Here is an 18842-nt window from a genome sequence, read left to right on the forward strand (position 1 = left end):
CCAGAATGCTAACACAACATGTGCTAAATGCTTGTTTTTGTTCTCCTTTCTTTGCCTTTCACAGTTCCTGGCTAACAGACAAACTTTATTCTGAAGAGTGTTGAGCTTCTGGAATATTCCTATTTACATTTTAATTGGCATTCATTATTACTTTGAAGCTTCCAGAGATTTGAAGCTTATCTTATAACGTCTGACCGCTGAGGCCTGGGTGCTGAACATCTGGGAGTTGAATGGTCATCTGGGAAATGTATATCTGCGAGAGTGTGTGTGTGTTTTCTGGAGCTGACAATGCCTAATGCATTTGTCATGCCAGCTAAGCCAAGCGGGCATAAAGAGCCTTTTCTTTTTAATCAAGGCCCACAGGGTGATGCGGTAATACAGATGGGGCCTGTCATGCTTTTCTAAAAAGCAAGGCGATGAGGAGGAGGAGGAGGAACATAAAGAGAAGAAAGATTCATTGGGCCTCTGTGGATCCTGGCTCCTCCACAGGATGAGCAAAATGAGGTTACTTTAACTCCTGTACGGACAGATAGGTTGTTGAAGTTTCACTTTCTTTTCCCATTTGATAAGAATGGAAAGAAAGACACATCCTGAATAGTCTCCTTTTCACAGGAGCTGTTGTTACCTGTGTGTCATGAATCTGCCGTGTGTTGTTTTGTCATGTGTCAGGTCAGCTCAGCTTCTGTGCTGGTTGTGTTTGTTGAACCATTACTTCCAAAGAGATGGCTGACTGGAATCACTGGTTTTACAATGCCCACGTCCACAGTGTAAATTCAGGACAGTTCCCTTCAGGTTGTTACACTTTTGAAATGCTGTGGACCTGCTAAGCTGCAACAAATCAGCTTTATACACCATGCTTCCCCTTCTGGCGGTTTGATTTGGTTCTGTTATTACCCAGGTTTACTCAAAGTGTCTCCCACTGAGGAACCAGAAGCATCTTGTTGTTTCCCTGCTAAACATGATTGTGTTTTTATGTAATTGTCTGTTTTTTAGCATTTTCATTATGAGCAAATGCAGGAAGGAGGATTAATTATTGATGTGTTTACTCTGCTCTGCCACCAAGGACATGTAACCCTACAAACTCTCTTTTTTAAAAACCACTTCTGTCCTGTGATGAAGCATTTTCAGGTCAGTTACAAGATGACGAATACCACAATAAATGGTGTCCCAATTTCCTTCTCCTTGTTTCCTTGTCTCCTCTACCTCTGTTTTATCTCCTTTTAAATCTTTTGTATCTCCTTTTTTTTGTATCATCTTTCCATCTTTCCTAGTTGTCTTTTTCCTTCTTTCCTTGTCTCCTTCCCTATTAATTTGTCACCTTACATCCTTTCCTTTTAAATCCTTGTATGATCTAAACTTGTGTCCTTATTACAGTTCTTGTTTTACAAGCATTTCTTATCTCTCCTACACACTTTCCTCATCTCACCTCCTTCCCTTCATCTCCTATCCTTTTTCCTTTCCTTGTCTATTCTCCCTTGCATATCATGTTGGATTGTTACCAACACCTGGTGAAAATGTCATGTCAATACCCACCTCTGAATTTTATTTACTGAGATAAATATACAATTTCTGTTATGGTTTCATCTGTCTACAGAATATTGTGCCAGTAGTGCTGTGGAGCATGAAACAGTGTTTCCCTCTGTGGTCTCCTCCCATGAATTCAATTCTTGTTCTACGTATTGTAGATTAATCAAGAGACAAGTGGACTTGCCTGAACCCTCATTGGTTGCATTAATTTATGATCCTTTTGGGGACGACCAAGAACTGCTACAAAAACTCAACATATAATTTTTTGGTACTTTTTGCTGAAATCGTTCTGTTTTTAAAACTTCAGTCCAAATTTATCTGTTATGTTTCTATAGTCATTTTTTGTAAAGGATATTTTAGTCCTCTTTTTACCTGAGAGAGCGGTAAATTCAGAATATGACATTGCAAAAATAATTATAATAATAAAAAAATAATAAAAACTTCACCCTTCATACATTTATTATGTGAAAAATAACTCATTTTATGTTTTTTTCCCATAAAAATATTGACATCATTAATTAAATGGGCATTTAAAGGGTTAAAACTGAAAAAAAAATTAAATATTTGGTATTTTGATTATGGCTGAAGTTGACTGAAAAATTTGAGCAAAAAAAGTGGAACAAAATACATTTTTTTCTGTTTTTTACAGCAGTTTCTGGACATTTTTGTCCTCTATTTGCCTTAAAGTGATACCCCAGGATGAAACAAGTTGGGTCCTATCACAAGGTTTAGGGCAGAAATTACCCCTACAGCAGTGTTTTAGTGCAGCAGAAGCCCAGGGCGCTCACACCAAACACCCCCTCCCTGCTCCTCTGCTGGTTTCCTCTGCACTCAGACGGGGACATATTTTACTAGACCAAAAACACAAATAAACGGACTCCCACCGAAAAAGTCTGAAATCGGTCTGCATTCATGCTTTATTTAGAGAATTTTCAGCGCGTTACTTTCACACAAAAACACCGCTAAATAAGGCTCTAGTTTTCATCGTGTCGTAAAACGGCGCTACCTCCGCTGCAGAGCCACAGCTGGCTACGAGGCGCTTGCTGCTTAGTGTATCAGTCCGCGTGCAGCGTGCCAGATATAAACAAACGCAGGTAGTCTGCCAGGACGAAGAGACACGATGAGAACTAGAGCCTTATTTAGCGGTGCTTTTGTGTGAAAGTAACGCGCTGAAAATTCTCTAAATAAAGCGTGAATGCAGACAGATATTAGATTTTTTCAGTGGGAGTCCGTTTATTTGTGTTTTTGGTCAGAGGAAACCAGCAGAGGAGCAGGGAGGGGGTCATAGGCGCAAATCCCGGGGGGGACGCAGGGGTCATGTCCCCCCCTTCCATAAAGTTGTCCCCCCCTAAAAAATCCAGTTGTAATTAATTTTCTGATAGTAAGGTGTTTTGTTTCCAATGGTATAATACAAGTCATGCTACTTAAAACACAATGATTGACGAGTTTAACTATTGAAAGATCACACACACACCCCTCCCCGCGCGATCCTCGCAGTGGTTTGATCCAATCTATTTCTCCCGGCACGGATGCTGCAGCCGCGCGCACACAAATAAACGCATACAGACAGAGCGGAGGGTCGCGGTCAAGTAAGTAGCTTTCACTGAAAGACTTATCAATCACAACTTCACTTGTTAAACAGACACACAGAGAAAATGAAAAGCAAATGTCAACTGCTTTTTCCGAAGTCTGACAGTATGCTTAAAAAAAAAAAAAGGCGCTGATTAAGCTTTCCATCCGATGTGGTGCACACACACAGACAGACTACAGAGCGCCAAAGATCGTGATTAAGTGCATTAAAACACTGAACAGTTTATAAGTTAATTATCACACCGTTTGTTGCTGGCTGGCAAACAGCCTCTCCTTTATGATGCAAAGAAGGCTGTGACAGATAAGACAGACAGGTGACATGCTGACATCCTCGTCCTCTCATTTATGACACAAAGATTAAAACTATTTAAGATGCCTCTAGTGAGATAGAGGCATCTCTAGTGAGATTTATGAAGTCATAGATGAAGACATTATTTATTAAAGTCTTATGTTCTATTCTAGATGTATTGATTTAAAAATAAAGTAGTTATGACTGTGACTTAGATCTTGAATAGATCCAGTTTCTAATTCCATTCTGACTGTTAATTTTAACCCCTTATTGTCCTCCAATTAAAATCAACACTTTTTTCATTAATTTGGATAAAAAATACTAATTATTGAGTTCATAGTGTTATGGATGTGTTGTTAAATCTAGGCTGATTATCCATAGTTGGGACTAGTCACTGTATAATATCACAATATAAAACAACACAGCAAAAATTATAGCATTTATTCTTATGTCCCCCCCTAGGAATCAGTCTCTGAAATTTTACTGTTTATTGTCCCCCCCAACAATGAAACGGGATTTTCGCCCCTGGAGGGGGTGTTAGGTGCGAGTGCTCTGGGCTTCTGCTGCACAAAAACACTGCTGTAGGGGTAATTTCTGCCCTAAACCTTGTGATAGGACCCAACTTGTTCCATCCCGGAGTATCACTTTGAAGGCTGGAAAATTTGCCCTGTTATATCGTTGACCCATGATAAAAAAAAAATGATTTTGAGATTTTCATGAAAAAGAGCTTCCTACAAAATATCATTCCATGTGGTAACACAACTGAAACTGCAGTTTAAAATCAAGCAAAGAATTACCTTAAAGGACAAAACTGTCCCTGATTACCACTGAGGGTTAGGCTCTGCTGCTTTTCTTAGCAACACAAAACAAACCGTCGTCTGATTCAGCACGGTGCTGATGTGACTACAGTTGGTCCTCTCGAGTCTTGCCCAATCCCTGACTCATTCTTTATAGCAACCTGAAGAAAATCAGACTATTACTTTGAAAGGAATGTAATGACCAATCCAGATGTCTTAGGAAACAGAGGTGTTTGGTCACTCCAAAGCATCAATGCCACACCCTTCTAGTTATGTGTTAGGCTGATATCTCACAAAAAGCTTTCTTCAGAACATGCTTTCAGTGCCTCAATTAACCAGAAGTGTTGGTAGCAAAATGAGCATAGTACAACAATGCATAAAGTTATGAAAATTTTGCCGGAAGCCAATTGCGATCCTATCATTTTTCTCTTAGTTCTTGATTTTGTCTGTTTTTAAAATGATCTATGGGAGTTCATGCATTTTACTTGTTGCTATTAGCCCCTAACTGAAAATGTTAGTGGTGCATATTTTACGAACTTCAAGCAGCTGATCTTTTGATAGCAGAAATGTTAGCATGTGTCAAACCATGGTTAATATTCAGACTGCAATGAAACATAAAAATCACTCATTGTTACATCCCAAGTCAAATCCCTGTGTTGCCAGTACTTTTGAATATTCTGAACATTTTGCCAGTAGTGCTGTGGAACACAAAGGCATAACAACCTACTTGATTTATTCATTGTGATTTTTTAATGTAAGAAAGATACACTCAGTTATGTTTTATGTAAATGCAAATCACAGCAGGGAAACATGTTTCTACACTGACTAGCTGTATATTTCAACAAATAAATAACAGATTGTCCTCCAGTACACACATCATCCCACTTCAGTGAGACACACAAATAACATGTACGTCTGTTACAGGCTGACTAAGAGTCAGGAGAAGCCACACTTGTCTCTTTCTGTTATCCTTTGAGTCCTGGCTTGTTGGCTGTGAGCTCCACACCTTTTGCATCATGACTAACACAGAAATCTCCCAAACATGTGTTTGTGTGAAAGTGTGTGTGTGTGTTTGTGTGTTTCTCGCCCTTCTCTTCTTTCCGCTGATCAAACACAGCAATCTTGCAGCGTTTCACTTCCTCTGTATTTCTGATGCTCTAATTTGAGCCTCCCAGAACCGAGCCAAATGTTGTTGTGAAGAAAAATTAACCAACATCCTACATACTGACTGGAAATGCTATTAATTGCCATGGTAACGCAGCAACCGCTCCAGGAACCACAGTGGAGCTTTTCTGATTTCAAATCTTTCCTCTCTGCATGGATGGATGGCTCCGCTTCCATAAAAAGGACTTGTTTTATTTGTCAAAGTGACAGTGACTGATGTTTCCATTGTTTAAACTCGATTATGGATTAGGTTTTTTGGCCATGTATCTTCAGTCGCAGCATGAAACGCTGTCAGATGACAAATAAAGGAGAATGATTGCATATTTCTCACCCACAATATGTGCATATTACATCAGTGAAGTGACTCTTTTTTTTCTCTGGCTCCTGCAGTGAAACCAACAGTCGTTGATGTGGGCATATATGTCAACAGCATCGGGCCTGTGTCATCCATGGACATGGTGAGTTGGACCGTTCCCCGTCTTCGCACACTTGCAGTTGTCATTACTCCAACATTAGCGTCATCACGCTTGGATGCTGCCGCATTTCACTCCATGTTGGGATTTATTTTGAGCCATCACAGCTTTTTTCTTTTCTTTTCATTTTCAACATGAGAAAGACAGCCAAGAAAGACAGGTGCGGACACTTCGTCAATGTACAGGGTACTTGAAATCACTTATTTGCTTAATCCATGCAGATCCCCAAAAGACTGTCAGCTCTCACCAAAATCAAGCTACAGCTTTTAGTTGTTATACTAAGAAACAGAAACAGATTTGTTTGGGATTCTTGATTAGATGCCATTAAATGACTGATTAACTGACATCAACAATAACAGACCAGTCTCAATAATAAATAGCATTGCAAAAATATTTTGAAAACTGCTATTGCTCTCTTTTTACTGACTGTCCTTTTTCAACTCCTTTTAAGGTGTACCACAAGGTTCATCTTTAGGTCCCTTACGATTCTCCATCTTCATCAATGACCCCCCACAAGTCTGTTCTGGCTGTCAAATTCACCAATACGTGGACGACACTGTATGGATTTTTCCAGGCCGGTTCCAATTATTTGTAGTCATGGAGGACGATAACCAATATTTAAAGCCGATATTACTTTGCAGTCAAAGTGCAAATATTGGTGTCAGAATTTTGAATAATACAAACTCCATCACTTAACTTCATTGAAATACCTTAAAGCATGAGTATATTAAACAGCTCCCAGGCTTAGCAACATGTTTTATTAAGTTAACTGAAAACTTAAAAAAAATAAATAGCTAACATTCTCTACAGTAAATAAAGTTTCCCGAAATTTTAATTTAACTGAGCTGCTGATTGGCTGTTGCCCAAGCCATGGCTCTGCTTGTAACCAATCAGATGGTGCTGTGGGTGGGACAGTGCTGAGACTGAGTAGTGATCACAGACAGCGGCTGCATCAGAGTCGCAACAACACAATTTTAAATGTGTTTCTCATCAGCCGTCAGATTAGGCTGATGCCAATATGCCTCAAAATGCAAAGTATTGGCCCTGATAACCGGCCCAGTCGATAATCAGTCTATCCATAATTAACTCCTCTAATCAGGACATTTCACTTCACAGAATTATTTTTCTGTCCCAAAAAAAGGTTCTATTAACTTCCTGGATGGAACAACACTAGAACAAGTAGAGAAATTTGAATACTTAGGCCTCCAAGAATATGTGGTCGTTTAAAGTCACTTCACCCTTACGCAATTGGTGCTGCCAATTCTTGACTATGCAGATGTTATTCATAGCACTGTAAGAGTATTTACTTTATATAACAGTCTCTGCTGATTTTTTTCTGAGGTGTCCATACACGACCCACCATTGCCTAATGTTTGAGTCCTTGAATTGGCTGGCTCCCAAAGCCAGATGGCAATTTTATTGGTTGCTTTTTACTTGTAATTATATCCATCTTAATTTCCCTCCATATTTGAAACAGTTCCTGATTTTGCTACTCCAAGAATCAGGGAAGAAATCTGAACGATCAGATCCGTGACCTCTCTTCCTATCTTAAGATCATCTCTGTTTACTCTCCATCAAACCACCCTGCTCTTGTTTTTGATTGTCTTGCCCTGTTGGTCTCAGTCTGTCTGGACTTTCCTCTTGTTAGAGCTTGTGTGCCTTGTGCCTTACCTTGTGTCATGATGCTGAGACCAATGTGTGGGTATGTATTGTACTGAAGGTATGAATAAATAGATAAGTAAATAAATTTGTGACCTCTAAGGCACCTTCAATTTCTTCTTGTTGACTCATATATGTTGGATTTCAAGTATATCGAATGCATTTGGCCTGTTTTAGTCATTAGCTGTCAACACCCTCAAATATGATACTTATTAAGATTCTCTTTCATAACACTTAAGGCTTAATCTACTTAAGGTTTGCGTGTAAAAAAACATGTGCAAACGAGAGGACCTAACAAGGTGCACCGAGGATTGCGTCTGTCAAATGAGCAAAATATAGCCCGTGCAATCCATCTCGCATTTGCCTTTGTGAATAAGCAGAAAAAATGCAGATCATCAGAATGCACAAAATTCTGGGTGAAGGAGATGTAGATGTAATCATTTAGCACCGAAAAAAGTAGTTTAACAAACCCTAAACCGACAGCAGTCAGTGTTTTTGCATATTAATTAGCGTGTTTGAAAGGCAGGCGCAAACTGGCACAGTGTCGTCAATTTGGCAAGAAGGAGACAGAGGTGCAATGACATGTTAGCATCTTCAGTGTGTGTGTCCACATCTTTGGACTGTCAGGAATTAAATAGTAGGGACATATGGTCTATCCGGCAACGCCATTTTTGGGCTGCTGGATGACCTAAAAGCTGATTTCGAACAAAACACCATTGATGAACTGAAATATTGTAGCAGTAGTGGTAGGATTTATTCAGTCTGTATACATAATAGAATATTTGTCACGAGACAAACATTTTAAACAAACCATAATTCTTGTTTTTGGTAGTAGCTGGAAAGGCCGAGGCAGAAGCAGGAAGCTAATCTGGGCCTAGCCTACATACGGAGCTATGTGCAATTTGTTAGTTTGAACGCGCAATTTAACTCCTTAGCTTACCACAGATGTAGTTTGCACTGTTGCCTAGCAACACCCACAAATTCTCTGACATAAAAGATAAAAAAAAGTTGCTCCAAGTTGGTTGCATGGTGTTTTTAAAGTGTATTAAATACACTCACCAGTCACTTCATTAGGCAACTGCTCATTAACACAATTATCAAATCAGCCAATCACATGGCTGGAGCAGACTGGGAAGTGTCATCAGCTGGATCTTTCAGCTCATGAGCATGACGTGTACAAAAATGTAGCAAGAAAAAAGAAGAAGAGGAGCAGCTTGTGGCATTACTTAGCCATAATCTCATCCCTGTTTTCTGATGCTGCTGACAGAACACACCCCAGGACAGGTAGCTGACAACTTCTGAAGTCACGTTTGATCTGCTGTGAGAATCGGTGGAAACGCTGCACTGAAGCCTGCTACAGTTCTAAATTAGTCCAGGTCTAAAGCGATCTGTTGTGGATGGTCTTGTGTGGTCAGCTAGGTCATGGGCCACCTTCAGTTTGGTCAGTTTGGTCAGTTTGTCTGTTGTGCCCCACAGTGTTTGTCTTCAGCTTCACCTCCTTTTGCTGCATCATGAGCAGCTGTTTCTTTTCTTCAGTTAGGAATCAGACCAGGTGATCAACCAGAATCAAGTTTCAACAGCAGCAATGTAAATCGTGTTGGTATCAAACAGTATCTCTTTTTAATGAATGGTATAAATGCCAGTATTTGTTTGTACTTAGGACACTAGGAGCTCCGGTTCATCTTCCAGTCTCTGTGCAGAAAGCTTGGTTTATACTTGACGTGTGACGTGTGATGTTCACGTGGTGCTTTGTGACTTGCAAAATTTCTGCATCAGGCACCTCTGAAGAAAATGTTTAACTTCTACTAGAAATACCAAGCTTTATGGACCTGGTGTTTTTATGCTTTATTTCAAAACCAATTAGAAATTTCTTCATTTGTGATTTCCTGATGAGGTTATTATTGATGATGAAGGTGAACACCAACAGTAGTAACTGTCACAACCTGCAGCATTTAATGTTTGGTACTCCCTGATTATTTACCACCTGTGGATAGCAACAGTGTAAAGTGTGTTTTAGTCTTTTTTAACATTAAAGTCAACACATCCAAGGTTATAGTTTTTCCTTTTATTTATTTATTTATTTGATTTGATTTGATTTTTTTATTTTATATCATTTTATATTATTTTATTTTATATCATTTTATATTATTTTATTTTATTTATTTACTTATTTTTATTTCCAGTTAAACAAAATACAAGACAACAGAAATGTCTATCCTGATACAATATCAGTGATAAAGTGACTTGTACATTTTTTTTAACCCACATCATGCCCCCCCACAAAAAATAAATAAATAAATAAATAAATAAATAAATAAATAAATAAATAAATAAAAATAAATAAATACATTAAATAATAAATAAATAAATAAAAAAAAGGAAGAAAAAAATAAAAAAAGAGTAGAGAAAGAAAAGAAAAGAAGGACAAAATGCAAATAAAATATGACAAAAAAATGTTTTTACTATTTTTCAGTTTAATTTTTTAGTTTCCATCAGTTTCTGAAGTGGGTTTCTGGAGTTGAGTTTATTTTTTTTTTGTAAATTTTTTACTCTTAGTTTATTTTTTATTAGTTTTAATTTTAGTTTTTATTTCATTGGGTGGTTGTCAGGGGCCAGTTTCTAAAAATTAATTGTTGTAATTAATTGTAAATTATTTGTGTGATAAAAATTCAAAGCTATCAAATGAAGAACGTCAGGGCTTTTAGCACTTCTCAACCTTGGGTTGCTCTCTTGTGTGAGGTGTGGTTCACATAGGGAAAGCATTATTTGACCAATGATGATACATTTCAGTTAAAATTGATAAACACCCATTAGATTCTTTTTTAATTTTAATTTTTAGATTTTTCATCCAACAAATGATCAGACTATTTGGGTGCCAAAATACAGTTGCATTGCAAAAAAAAGGGTTGGGGTTTACCCATACCCTAACTTAACCCAAAATTATAAATAAAATAATAAATAATAATAAATTAATAAAAACAGAAACCAAAACAAATATTTTTTATGAACAAATAAAAATGAATAGAATAAAAATAAATAAATAAAAATGGACTCTGGTATAAGATTTAAAGGATCATGTCGAATGTCGCTGGGTATATTGCAAAAAAGCAAGAGAAATCAAAAAGGCAGACTGCCCACAGAAGCTGCGTGAGTGCTTGAAGAGCCAAAGACGGAGCTGCGGAAATCTGTGCAAGCAACTGCATAAATAAGTCATGCTGTAACAAAAATACCAGGCTTTTGAATGGAGATAGACCATAACCGTCCATTAATTTCAAAATGGAAAAGAGGCCAATATGTAGCTTATGAAAGGCGAAGGGCGGCATCAAGGGGACCCACTTAAAAAGTACACTAATACATAAAAGCAAATAGCTGAAACAACCCTGGGAGACATCTGTGCAACTATCAACATAAATGATTTCAAGCATACAGTGAATTGAAAGCAGAGCGAATCTGAGAGCAGGCAGGAATTCAAAATCAATGAGTCATCCTCGCTAACTCAAGGAAAACGCTCGTGAATAATGATTAAACAAATCTGCATACAGTATCAGAAAGCACATGAATATATTTGCATGATTTTTATTTATGCGTTTTGAAAAACTCCCACAAGGTTGCCTGCACGGTTGAAATCATTCAGAAGAAGAGAGTGCTCTTCTTTGAAATAGGGCAACTACCCCCACAGTGGTCAGTAATGAAGCAGGAGCCATAAACGCTCTAGTAGGTCAGTAAAGCATGACTTGGGTCAGCTCACAGCAGGAGTCCAAACTTTGTTGGCCAATCCTCTGGACTGAGTGGACTTGGTGCTCCGTTTCTCTGTGAAGTCACTTTTTCAGAGCAGGAACAACAGATTTCTTCAGCATAGCCTGGTATGACTTCGCTCCTCCTGTTGAAGTTCTTTTCACATCCACACCGCACTCTTCCTTTGTGAATCATCACACCACTCCACAGCTTCCATTGTGAATGTTTGCATCTGAACCCCACGGGGTTTGTGTTCCAGTGTACTTGTGTATGTGTGATCAGCATGAAAAACCAGGTCGAATCCCCGGGGTATAATACATGCATAATCCATATTGATCGCACACATACAGCATCTATCTCCAGAGCAACGGAACTCCACTGTGTTCCTTGTTTGCTCCAACGGTAGAATGCATTGGCTGGGATTATGCAATGCCAAATGAGGCTGATAGTGATTCAGGACACACTGTGAACAATGCTCGAAGGATCAAACGGTATTAGAGGCACAGAAGTCAAGCAAAAACACTGGGATGCTGTGAGAGTCAGATAGCGCAGGCTGTAAATTTGAAGACGGATGCTCTTTGACACTAAAGCGACAGCCTCTCCTGGAGGGAGTGGGTGGCACCTTGAATTTGATACTCTGCCATGTGAGCCTGCGAGTGTGTCAACCCAAAGAAGAGGAAGGTATTGAAGCTTTGAGATGATTGTACGACACAAACAAGCGCGTGCCTGGTCTGGAAAACAGCCATTTGACGTCCTGTTCTTCTGGTCTTTGAAGGGTTCCCTGGCAGTGATTTGGTTGGAGTTACTTTATGGAGAGGTGGATGCTTCTGTTATGGTTATAGTAAATTTTTACCATTTTTTGGCCAACAAACAATCTAGTCCTGCATCATTGATGCTGTAATTTATACAAAAGGAAACCCAACCAAATACTGGCTCTTGCCCACGGCGCCAAAACAACCAAAAGCTAGTTAAAAGACCATAATATACTGTACTTCATTGTAGGGATGGATACCGAATTAGGTACTTTTATAGGTACAAACAAAATTCTGTCAAAAATATGGAGTACCACTTTACATAAAACCAAAAGGTATAATTTTTAGGTACGTAAATGACTGTGAGGGCACAGCATTGCAAGGCTATATATTGAAGAATAAATATTTTGAAATAAAAACTGATATTGTATTTCTACACAAAGTGATATTTTTTACCACATAAACACAAAGAAGTATCAAAAGTTGGTACCATTGAGTACTAGTACCTAGGCATGGGTACCGAATTAGGTACTTTTAAAGGCACCGACAGAATTCTGGCAAAAGTACCGAGTATTGATTCATGTAAAACCAAAAAGTACCATGTTTAGGTACCTAAATGCATCGTTGTGACTGTGAGGGAGTGGAAGAGTAGATTAGAGAAGATTTTCCATGCTGGACATCAACACAGCATTGCAATGTTACACATTGAAGAATAAATGTTAAATTGAAAAAAAAAACTTTATAGTTAAACTAATTGATATTTTCTATCACATAAACACAGAAAAGTATCAAAAACTGGTACCATTGAGTACCGGAACCGATTGCCAGGTACCAGGCATCAGTACCATATCATTTTAGATGTGAGAGGTACCCATCCCTACTTCATTGGCCGGCAGACTTGCAAGAACCTGAACCCTATAGAGAATCTATAGCCCCATTTCCACCAAGTGGCTCAGTTCGGTTTGTCTTGGTACATATTTTGTGGCATTTTCACTGACTAATCCAGGTACAGGTCCCAGAATTGCCATCCCGTACCGTCCCATACCGTCCCGTGCTGTCCCACTTTTTGGTACCCTTCTGTTTGGGTGCAAGACATACCAATCCAACCCCAGAAGGTGGAACTAGAAGTCTGTTGTCTTCCCTGAAACTAAGCTTGACTGTTCTTTGTAACAAAGGGCCACATGCTAATCACAAAGAAGACAAATTGCTGGATGTCTTCTATTGTTGCTCTTTGTTCACTGTGTCGCATTTTTATCCATTGGCTTTATTAACGGGGTGCACTTTGTTGCGCTGCTATACCATCATGCTATTACGTAGCTCACGCAGTTATTGGTAACTGGCTTACATGCTGCCTGGCTGTGGAAACGCAAACAGTATCAGACCCATACCAATCTGTACTGATCCATACCAGACCGCTTGGTGGAACTGGGGCCTATGAGGTATTGTCAAGACACCGAGTAACAGCAACGCCCCTAAGTCCGCTAACATCTCATTGATGCAGTAAGTCAAGCAAAAGGAGCCTGAACCAAGGACTGGCTCCTGCCCACAGTGCCAAAAGTACAAAAAGCTGGTTAAGGAACCAGTAACATAGACAGCTATCAAGGCAACATGAGCTTCCATACCAACTCAGCAGAGCTATGGGCTGACCTCCTCCAGGATACACCTTATTGACGTATTAATTTATGTAAAAGGCAGGTCAAGATAGTTTGCTGGCCAATCAAGTACAGTTATATCATCATCTAACTAGCTTTTGGCATTTTTGGTAAATGGACCAGCACTTCTTGTCTGTCTGACCACTCAAAGCGCTTTACACTGCTTGTCTCTTTCACCTATCCACACCACATTCAAACTGTTGGTTTAAAGAGTTCTGTCATTAAGAACCATCAGTTTTATCTAAACCATTCATACCCAGCCATACAACACTGGCCACCAGTGGGAGCAATTCGAGGTTCAGTTCCACATGTGGCTGTAGGAGCTGGGATCAAACCCTTGACTTTCTGATTAAGGGACGACAAGTCTACCACTAAGCCACAGCCACTCTTTTGGCCCTGTGGGCAGGAGCCAGGTCCTTATCGAAATGAAATCTGCATCTCCATAAAGTTTAAGTATGTAAAGGTCTAGGGTAATTTCCTTATCAAACCAGCAGAGGGCTTTCTCCAAACACAGTTATCATTAGCATTTTTTCTTTCCACAGCATTGGCACAGCCGGGGGGGGGGGGGGGGGGGGGGGTTAAGCCATGGATATTTTGGTTAAGGCCCTGAATCTTTTAGGTCTCATGCTGTCGTATACCAGTGGTGGTGGGATTAATCTGAAACATACCAACGCTGGTATCAGTAATGATCAATACTTGTGTGATGACATCAATTAATTGATACTGAAGTTTCGGTTTCTCTTCTCTATGAGCGCTCCTCTCACTCCGTTCCTATCCACAGTGTCATGTTTCCTCCAGAATGGATTTGCGTTTCAAACTGTTATGAAATGAAAGTCACATATAAGAGCCGGGTTTGCACAGGGGCTCAGTGGGGATGATGGGCTCTTCACCCAGCAGTCTCTGCCATCCGTTTATGAATGCAGAGTGAATAGGTGGATTTGAACCGTGATATGAAAACGCTCTCAGTGGTCGGAGGACACAGTATACCTCGCTGCACTTGCTTCGGGGCAGATCCTCCCTTCATAAACACAGCGTGGACTCACTCCTCACATCTGGCTGAAGTGTCAAACCAGATCATTTTCACCTATCTGGAAGTGTGGAGCCGCTATTTGTAGCCTCATGAGTGCAACAGCGCGGCTTTTATCACATTCACAGCGAAAACTTACAATTTCTATTTATACAGATCCTTTCCCACTGGAGGCCCGCCAAGTCTGGTGCTGCATGTTTGATGTCAATCCCTCTCTTCTTCAGTGGTTCACTCCAGCAGCAAGTTCAGGGTGTAATGATGAGAGCTGTGTTTCATGACCCTCCTCTCAGCAGGGCAGGGCCACGGTTCATGAAGTCCACTGAGGCGCTTCAGACAGAATGCGTGGACACACGTCTCTAAAAGCTCATCAGAATGCTCATCAGGAACCCAGCTAATTGTGTCTGATAAACAGTTCTGTTCAATCGGCTGCACAATTGTGATCAAAGCCTATTGTTAAGATTTATTAAAGGAGGATATTCAGTGGCATCAGTCGGTTTTAATTGTTGGTTCAAACAAACAAAAGACTAGAAAAACAAAAACCTCCAACTGCAGGAATCAATGGTTATTCTGTGGATAGCTCCAAAAAACTGTTCCCAGAGTTTTAAAATATTAAACCCACTTCCCCAAAAAGAGCAGACTGCATGAGGAAACGCAGTGCGGCCTCTGCTCTGCAAAGTGAATTGATAAATAATTCCATTTAGTTAGTTTTTGATAGCCATGTGGGACTCCTTGAGAAGTACAAAGTCCTGCTGTGTGTGGACACTCCTCTTAAGTTCCTGTTTGTGTTGCTTTTGGAGATCGACTTGTAAAATTTAAAGAGGGGGTCGGGGTGGATGGCCTTTTGTTTGGCTTTGCTGATGTGTAAAATGGACCGTTTAACTCATGTTTAAAGTGGTATGTTAAACATTTGTCATATCCAGTTTCTTTAAAGAGGGGCTATTTTCCCTTTTTAAGGTTTTACACAGTCCCTCTGGGGCCTATGTTGTATTTTTTTATGATTTACAGCTTTTAAAAATCCCTTATTTCAGCTTATCGCTGTCTCCTAATTTTAGCTGCTGTCTCTTTAAGGCTCCCCACTCTTCAAACCCCCTTCCTTCTGATTGGCCAGCCCTGTGGAGGCCTGGCAGGGCTAGAATAATAGTGTTTGAGGTCCACCCCTCCATTGTGTCATGATCCACTGAGCAGATCTTAATGCCATGACATCAAGGTTTAAGATATGGAAAAAAGAATACCCCCTCTTTAAAGCAGAATACCCTTCTTTAAATATATTGTGCCTACAATACATGCTACTGGCTTCTGTCATACTCTTCCTACTTCACACTTGGGATGAGGTCTTGACGTTGATGTGCTGTGCCTTTTTGTCTCCACACAGTGTTGCGTGTTCCTTCTAAACTTTTTTTTTTGTTCCTTTATTCTTCTTTATTTCTCCTGTGAAAGGGAAGTTATTCAATAATCTCTCTTTTACTTTGATTCTGTCTGGATCACAGGCTGATGAGGCCAGAGTAAAGTGTGGCAGCTCATCTCATTGGTCCAACACCTTTCTTTAAAGAAGGGTATCTTAGGAATACACTTTAGTGACAGTCAGCCATGTCATAGATTCCACTCACTAGTTTTAGCCTCCTGTTAACTTGCAAAAAGGCCCTCTGGTATTCCCTCCTTAGCACGGCTAGCTCGTCCATCTTATTGGAGATAGATTTTACATTCCCCATAACAATGGATGGAAGCACAGGTCGATGTCGTCTCTTCCTAGCTCACACCACAGCACCAGCATGTTATCCTCACCTCCTTCCCCTCAGCTTGCAGGGAACATAGGGTCTAGCACTGGTTAGCATCGGCATGCTACAGGCTGCTCACAGGTGAAATCTTGTGTGTAAACAATGCAACCATGGTTACACGTAGAATCGAACACACACAGGAGGAAAAAGAAGTAAAAACACTGCTTCAGATGCAACCAAATGAGGCGTAAAAAGTAACGATAGGCTACAAATTCAATGACAACTAAAAAAAACAGATGAAAAAGAAGCCTAGCAACGGCTTGTTTGTGTTTGTGGACTTCATCTTATGTTGATCTTCTGTTGCTTTCTGGACAAACCTTTGACTGAATGAAGAAGAGTGCAGGCCCTTAATACAACAGCAAGAGGGAAGGGAAGGGCTGAATAATTGAGTGCTCAGGGATTGAAGGACATCCTGCACCTACACTCTAAAAAGGAACTGAACATGCTATTTTTACTGTACAATTACTTACTGGCACTGCACACAAACAAGAACACACAGAGTCACTCATACACAGAAACACACAGCCTTGTACGTACTACTTGGATGAGATCTATGGACATTAAAACAGAACAGTGTTATATCCTCCATTACATTTTTTTTATTTTGTTATCTGCTTTAAAGAGGGGGTATTGTGCTTTAAAGAGGGGGTGTTGTGCTTTAAAGAGGGGTGTTCTGCTTCCCCATTTTTTAAATATTTTACATTAAGTAACAATGCTGGACGTGCAGTGCACTTTTAAACTGCTACACATTCATGTTTTGTAAAAATCCCTAAATCCGTCTGGAATATACTCAAAACACTCTTTCCTAAAAAAAAAAAATAAAAAAAAAAATTGGACGTGATCTCGATGAGATCGTAACGAGACTCGCTGAAATGATGAGGTCATCACATAAGGGTCCCTTAACTGGATCGTGACACTTTGGAAGGGGCAGACCTCAAATGGTGTGCTCATGGCTCTGCACTCTATGGGCCAATCAGATGGAAGGGGTTACTAGAGTGGGGAGTTTTAAAGAGACAGCAGCTAAAATTGAGAGATAGAGGCTGAAATAAGAGTTTTCTTAATACTGTAGATCATGTACAAAAACTACTCTAGGGACACTGGAGAGATTGCATAAAACACTAAAAAAGCAAAATAGCCCCTCTTTAAAGAAACAAGAGATGACAAATGTTTTACACACCACTTTAAACATGAGTAAAAGAAATGTTGATTAAGTAATTGGCAACTTATTTTTGACATTTTGGAGCAGTATTGCTTTGTGTTATTATTTTCACAATCGTTTTTTTTCCTATTTAATTATTGTTTATCATACTCCGCCTTTTTTGATTTTCTTCAATGTGAACGCCCTTTCATATTAAGCGTGGACTTAAAATGTCCTCTCTGCTCTCTTCATTTATGCTGCTTTTCTAAATAAAGTTACCAAAAAAAAAGTCAGTTCAGTGCACTATAAATATTTCAGTGTTACTAACTCATGATGGACTCTCCCTGCTCTGCTGCTCATTAAGTAGGATCTCAAACACTCGGCTGTATTTGGTTATGTGATGTTTTGCATCGGAGTTAATCTCCTGTTAAGCATACATCACTGACTAACTGCTTCTTTAGGCAAAACTGATGCTGCATGTTTGTTGAAATATTTACAAGTGAAATATTTATACCTCACAAACCTTTGCAGTTGGTTGTTAGTCGACATTTTTTAAACCTTGGAACGGGCAAAAATGTGAGTTTCATTTTTCTATGTTTATTTCTCAATGAATAATAAAGATCGCCATGAATAATATTAAGATATGCATTTTTATTCTATGAGAACCCCATCCCCCTTCCACTCTGCCTCACACACACACTCACACACACATACATAATGAATTAAAAAAATTAACCTAAAATGCTCCAGTGTTTCTGAGTCCCTCAGGCAGCCCAATAGTCAACTGCTCGTGTGTAACAGCCAGAAATAAAAGCAAACGTGATGACTTCACCACTATTTAGGAATAACCTGCAGGTACTTCTGACATTTTCCACATTGCTTCTTTTTTCATGTGTGTGTTTACATCTTAGTGGTGGGGACAAATTTTGGAAAAGTTCATTAAATTCATCAAAAAATCTTTTAAAAATGAATAAGGCTATCATGAATAATTTGCATGCTGTTTTTTATTTTAAAGCCTATTTCTAAGGAAGGAAAAGACACAACAGAAAATTTATTTCAAGGCAGTCACCACGTGTTTCTTCATGCTAATCAAATAAATATGGTTGCGTATTGTATTCACTCGGAAAAATGGGTGTAACCACCGAAAACACGCTTATTATCTAAATAACAACAACTTGATGGATGGTAAACGACTCCCAGAACCTCAGCCGAGAACCAATTTTTGCATTCATCACACTCAACAGTCACTGGTGTTTCAGTGTGA

General features: G+C 39.4%; 1 protein-coding gene across 2 annotated transcripts in view; it reads left to right on the forward strand.

Annotated features, from left to right (window-relative positions):
- The window catches only part of LOC141786024 (gamma-aminobutyric acid receptor subunit gamma-3-like), a 59738-nt gene that overhangs the window by 19752 nt on the left and 21144 nt on the right, over positions 1–18842 (forward strand). For both annotated transcript variants that reach the window (XM_074664718.1, XM_074664719.1), the window contains one exon: positions 5758–5825. In XM_074664718.1, the coding sequence (XP_074520819.1) occupies positions 5758–5825 (68 nt within the window). The remainder of the gene's footprint in view (positions 1–5757; positions 5826–18842) is intronic.

The sequence above is a fragment of the Halichoeres trimaculatus genome, unplaced genomic scaffold (genome assembly GCF_033239565.1).
Source record: "Halichoeres trimaculatus isolate MK-OKI-2021-1 unplaced genomic scaffold, fHalTri1.1 fHalTri1_scaffold_24, whole genome shotgun sequence".
NCBI lineage: Eukaryota > Metazoa > Chordata > Actinopteri > Labriformes > Labridae > Halichoeres > Halichoeres trimaculatus.